The 6,368-nt window shown below is 40.0% G+C and overlaps 1 protein-coding gene across 1 annotated transcript in view; it reads right to left on the reverse strand.

Moving 5' to 3' along the window:
- ca9 (carbonic anhydrase IX) overlaps window positions 1–5,027 on the reverse strand; it is a 103,340-nt gene extending 98,313 nt beyond the window's left edge. The window contains exon 1 of the mRNA XM_048605280.1: window positions 4,749–5,027. Coding sequence (XP_048461237.1) covers window positions 4,749–4,842 — 94 coding nt within the window. The 5' untranslated portion in view covers window positions 4,843–5,027. The remainder of the gene's footprint in view (window positions 1–4,748) is intronic.
- Window positions 5,028–6,368: the final 1,341 nt, after the last annotated feature.

Consider the following 6,368-nt stretch of genomic DNA (forward strand, 5'->3'; position numbering starts at 1 on the left):
CTTGTTATCTCAGATTCTCCAGCATCTGCAGTTCCTACTATCTCTCATCTCCATTCATTCAGTCTTCAAGCAGAACCCAAAGCGTTTTTTGACCTATCATTTTTATTCTTCACTCCGCTATCAGTCTGACCTTTCTGAACATGGCTTTCTAAACTGTCATAATGAAGCTCCACCCAAGATCAAGGAATAGCACCACATCTTTTAAATGGGCATTTTACAGCCTTCCAGAGTCAGCACTGAGTCCACAATTTCAGATCATAACCTCTATCCCTGGCAACTCTTGGTGGTGACTCTGCATATTACATTTACACCTGCACTAGATATTGTTGTCTCTTAAGTGATTGACCATTCTTTTTTGCACCATCATCCCATAAATACCACAGATCACCACAGTGGATCTTCTGCTCCCCCCTCCCTTCCTCACTTTGCTTAACAGAAGTTCCAATTTTAATAATTTGCTCTTCTTTTGCCACAGATGATGAAGGCCTATTGAGCGTATCCAACATTTTCTGCTGGATTGAGGAAAGGTCACTGGACCCGAAACGTTAACTCTGATTTCTCTGATGCTACCAGACTTGCTGAGCTCTTCCAGCAATTTCTGTTTTTGTTTCAGCATTTTCTGCTGTTGTTTTATAATTGGTTCAGTGAATTGGTGGGTCAATGCATTGTTGGCACAGCCTTTAATTATGAGGGGGGCATGATTTATTCTAATTTGCATTGATAGGATAAAGCCCATTTTTAACTCCAGGTGTAAGTCAGCCTGGCACGTGCAGAAGCAACCAGCAAACCATTCTAACCTCCACTGTGTAAGGCACAAGAGGCTTCATCACTCTTAACTTATGCAAATGTTCAAAGTCACCTTCCCATTCTGGCACCATAGGAAGGGCCAGCTGGCAGGGGTGCGATGCTGAGTATCAGTACTGAGTAATAATCTTTGGTACTCATAGGTGGTCTGAGGGAGAGCAGGTCTAAACCTTTTCTTTGGGTTTAGTTTCAGAATAAGGAGTCAGAAACTGCAGCTGTACAACCAATGGCAGATTATGGATGCGATTAGCCACTCCAAGGCTGATCTCATGCAGGTTCCTAAAAACAGGCCCTTTTCTGCCCAAAGCCAACGGCATTTTCCAATGTGGGCGAGTTGAACCATCACTGGTCACTCAGCGCCTAACAGTTTCAGGTAAGAACAAAGGGGGAAAATAAATTTGCATTTATTTATTGCCTTCCATAACTTTGTGATATTCTCATAGCGCTGTACAGCCAATGAAATGCTGCAGTCTGCTGCTGGCATGGTGCCTCTAATTTGACTGATGTAACTACCTAGTGCAGTACAAGACCCATAATGGGATAATTCTATGAAATTTTGATGCTATAAACCCGAGATTGTTCTAAAGAATCAATCGATTCCTTATAAAGTGCCATTATAAGCGCAAGGACAATGTAACTGTAAAGGTCACCTATTTAAGACAGCCAAAGAGAAATTTCTTCTGTCTGTGGGTAGTGAATCTGTATAAGTCCCTATTTTCCCAGCTATTATCAGTTCTGAGGAAGGGTCACCAGACCCGAAACGTTAACTCTGATTTTTTCCTCCACAGATGCTGCCAGACCTGCCGAGCTTTTCCAGTAACTTCTGTTTTTATTCCTGATTTACAGCATCCGTAGTTCTTTCGGTTTTTAAGTCAATCTGTGGAGTTTATTACTGCAGAAGCCTCTAGAAGCTGGGCTGTTAAGTAGATTCAAGGCTGAGATAGCCAGATTTTTAATCAATAAGGGCATCAAGGGAGTTATGGGGGCAAGGCAGGAAGGTGGAGTTGAGGATCATCAGAGCAGCCACGATATCACTGAATGGTGGAGAAGATTTAATGGGCTGAATGGTCTATTCTGCTCTTGTCTTGTGGTCTTAGGCTAGGTCTGGACAAAATCTGTTACAAACTTGATGCTTTTAATTTTCGCAGCATATTAAGTTTGCAGTTAATCTTTATACTTTGAAACTCTGAAGTAGATTTTAAGATCTGCCTTAAAATGCAGCAATGATGAATGTGGTCTGTGATTACATTCCTTTCCCCGATAGCTCTCACAGCTCCCAACCACTGGCTCCAATCACCCACGTCACAACTTTCTTAATAAATTGGAGACCAGGAAAGAGGCCCTTTGGCAAATCTGGAAACCCTTTACAATGAGCACTGCCACAGGTTTTTGACTTTAAGAATTTAGAAGGCCCACTGAGGGGTCAACTAGGATGGCTGAACTAGGAGTCAGAGACAGAGAAAAATTAGTGAACTGCATTTAATTTTCAGTGGAAACCTCCTGAACAGGGGAAAAGCTAGAAAGGTCCACCTGGTTTTGCAAGTTATCCTCAGATCTCCCTGCACCTGGTCTTCACTGCTGGCAATGGCATCACAGAAGTATGGAAATGGATCAGCTGTCAACTGCCCACTCTAGTGTGTATTTTATACCAGAAATCATTCCCTTGCATGCCCAGCATTCTTTCCCTGTCTGCCACCCTTGATGTCACTCCTTACAGGAGTGTACAGGAATCTGTCCTCCTTATTCAAACGCGACATGAGATACAAGGTAAAATGGCCCTACCTTACGCTGAGCTCCCCTCAGCAGTTTATATCCTGCATTTCAACTCTGCCTCCAGCTAAATGCACCCATTTAAATTTAACTACTCCATGTTAATACGCCAGCATTTGACTATCAATGCAAGATAACTGAAGAAAGACAAGTGAGGAAAGTGAAGTGGAAAAAAATCCACCAAAGCTTGAGTTACCATCCTATCAGGTTTCAAAACAGTTACTGAGAGAGTGCAACATCAAAAAGCTTACAGATTCACCAAAACATTTAGTGGCTATTTTAAATTTTTTTTTTAAAATAATGACCTTATCCTAACCAAATTTTGGGCCTTGAATTGAAGTGAGATCCAAACAAGGAAGGAGGAACAGAGAGAGGAGTAGAAAAAAGAGATTACACCACAGACAAAGTGAAAAAAAGAAGCAGCATTAAGGATGAATGCGAGCTTAAAGAGAAAATAGTTGTATATATGCTACATGGTGTCACTATATATACACACAGACATAATTAGTTCTCATCTATATATTTATACAGCATTTTCATTACCTCAAAATGATCCACAACTAGTTACTACTGTACAGTGTTCATATTGTGACAATGTAAGGAACATGGCAGATTATTCAAGCACAGTAAGATCCCACAAATGGCAATAAGACAAATAACCAGGAAGGCTGATTTAGTGATGTTGGCCAGGAAACCAGGAGAATTCTCTAAATAACACAGTGGGATCTTCTAGGTCCACCTGAGGTGGCAAAATGCTGCTTTCTCATTCATAAGGCGGTACCCCCTCCAAAGTTTTGCACTATATAACTGTAGACCTATTCCTTTTTTTAAAAAATATAGTTGCCGATATCTTGAAGGACAAAGCCAGGTGATTATCTATATTATTTTCCAAAGCTTAAAAAAGTTTATTCTCTCTGTACGTGCTTCAATTTACTACTTTTTGTAAATTTTCCTACACACACACACACACACACACACACACACACACAACAGAAGTCAGAGTGATACAGCAAGGAAACAGACCCTGCAGTCCACCTCATACACACCAACCAGATATCCTCCATTAATCTAGTTCCATTTGCCAGCATTTGGCCCATATTCCTCGAAACCCTTCCTATTCATATAGATGCCTTTTAAATGTTGTTGTATCAGCCTTTGCCACGTCCTCCGGCAACTCATTCCATACACTTACCACCCTCTGTGTGAAAAAGTTGCCCCTTCAGTCCCTTTTAAATCTTTCCCCCCTCACCTTAAAAACTTATGCCCTCTAGTTTTGGACTCCCCCACCTGGGGAAAAACACCTTGGTCATTCACCCTATCTATGCCCCTCATGATTTTCTAAACCTCCATAAAAGGTCACCCTTCAGCCTCTGAGGCTCCATGGAAAATTGCCCCAGCCTATTCAGTCTCTCCCTATAGCTCAAACCCTCCAATTCTGGCAACATTCATGCACATCTTTTCTGCACCTTTCAACTTTAACAACATCTTTCCTATAGCAAGGAGACCAGAACTAAACAAGTATTTCAAAAGTGGCATAACTAACGTCCTGCACAGCCACAACATGACCTCCCGTCTCCTATACTCTTTGAAATGTCTGATTATTTAAAGTATTGAATAGATTCTTATTTGTGCATGTCATTACAGGGACCATAGAATAGATAAAGTGACCAGTGAAGAAAAATGATTACACGGAAACATTCGAACATATTATATATGTTAGGAAATAATTAGTAACGTTAAATACTAACAAACAAATGATCTATTGGACGTGAATAAACACATTCGCACTTAGACGGTCAATTTAAATTCTTGAGCATGGGCTTGAGCCTTCACAAACTGAAATGATTGCACTGTACAGAAACTGTATACGAAGATCCTGTCAGACTGTTTCATACTTTAAAAGGTATTCAACTGGGTAGCTCGGTAACTGAGTTCTATACATCCCTTGTTAAAATTCAAGGAAAATCCCATTTTATAATTTAAATTTACACAAATCTTTAAACTTTCATTCCTTGTCTTATCAAAAAGACTTTGACATTGTTAACAATTATTTGCTGAAAGCACATTTCTGAGATAGCAGAAACAAGTACAGGAGATCAATTTGTTCCCCTTGGTACGATTGTTCAAATCAATCGAAATGAAACATTTCCTGTCTAAGGAACAAATCGTCTTACCTTCATGCTTTCCTTCTTGTTCAGGACCTGGGCTTGTATCACATGTACCAGTTGCTAACAGCTGAGGCAGTATCAGAAACAATAATCTGCGCATTATATAAAGCGTTCTACGTTTATGCCTTAAAATAAAAAGTCTCAAGCGAGCTCACAGCTAACTCTTAAGGCTGTCCCAAATCTATTCAGCTAATTTATGGTCTCACTAGCATTAAACACTGCAGTATCCTCTGTTTCAGAGGCTATGTCTTCTCCAAAGCTCTCTATGTTAAACGTCAAGTGAATGGCATGCTGTCTTAAATACCTAACAACAATTAAAGGTGATACTTCGTCCTTGTGTCCACATTGCATTATTTTGGCAGGCAAAAAATAAGTCTTTGCTGAGAGTTACAGCCTGTAATGCGATTCCACACAGTGTGCAACACTAATACAATAGTAGGATCAAAGTGCAGGATTAAAGGTAATTTTTTTTTAGGGTGTTTTGAAATGGAACAACAGACTTTCTTGTACCGTTCATTAATTATATTTATATTTTTAAATTTCTACATTAATGTTTTGCAAGAGAACAGTGTCATAGCACTTAGTCTTATAACATTGTATCTGAATACTTTCACTGGAGAAAGGAAATCCCAATTGTTTCACACGTGGAAAGGTAAAGCCAAAGGAGGCTATAAGTATGGGAGGATGAAAGCTCAGCTAAAGGTGAGTTTTGAGAAAATATTTTAACAGGATGAAAACAGTGGAGAAGAAGAGGAAAAGAGTTGCAGAGATAAAACAAAGAACTGCAGATGCTGAAGATCAGAAATGACAGGCAACATGGTTCACTGAGAGGGAGGAACTGAAAGAAATCTGTATTAGTAGAGAATTGGGTAATGGGAAATTGATGAGATTGAAGGCCAATAAACCCCGGGGCCCTGATAATCTACATCCCAGAGTACCAAAGGAAGTGGCGCTAGAAATATTGGATGCATTGGTGGTCATCCTCCAAGATTTTTCAGGCTCTGGAACAGAGTTTGGAGGGTAGCTAATGTAACCCCACTATTTGAAAAGGAAGATAAAGAAACAAATGGGGAATAATAGACCAGCAAGTCTGGTGTCAGTTGTGGCAAAGATGCTAGAGTTCATTATCAAGGATTTTAAAGTAGATCACTTAGAAAACAGTGATAGAATCAGACATAGTCAGCATGGATTTACATAAGGGAAATCATGATTGACAAATCTACGGGAATTCTTCGAGGATGTAACTAGTTGAGTTGATGAGGGAGATCCAGTAGATGTGGCTTATTTGGTGTTTCAAAAGACTTGCAACAAAATCTGACATTATGGACTAATATGTAAAATTAAAGCTCACGAGATTGGGGGTGGGATTTAAGATGGATAGAAACCTGGTTAAGCAGACAGGAATCAAATAGTTGGAATGAATGGGTTTTTTCCTAAATATGCATTCTATGGTAGTGAATTCCACAGGCTCACCATTCTCTGTGTAAGGAAACCTGTCCTCATCTCAGTCCTAAAAGGTTGACCCTTTATCCTTAAACTATGACCACTGGTTCTGGACTCCCCCACCATCAGGAACATCCTTCCTGCATCTAACCTGTCTAGTCCTGTTAGAATTTCATAGGTTTC

This window comes from Rhincodon typus, chromosome 1 (assembly GCF_021869965.1).
Source record: "Rhincodon typus isolate 14 chromosome 1, sRhiTyp1.1, whole genome shotgun sequence".
Classification (NCBI taxonomy): Eukaryota; Metazoa; Chordata; class Chondrichthyes; order Orectolobiformes; family Rhincodontidae; genus Rhincodon; species Rhincodon typus.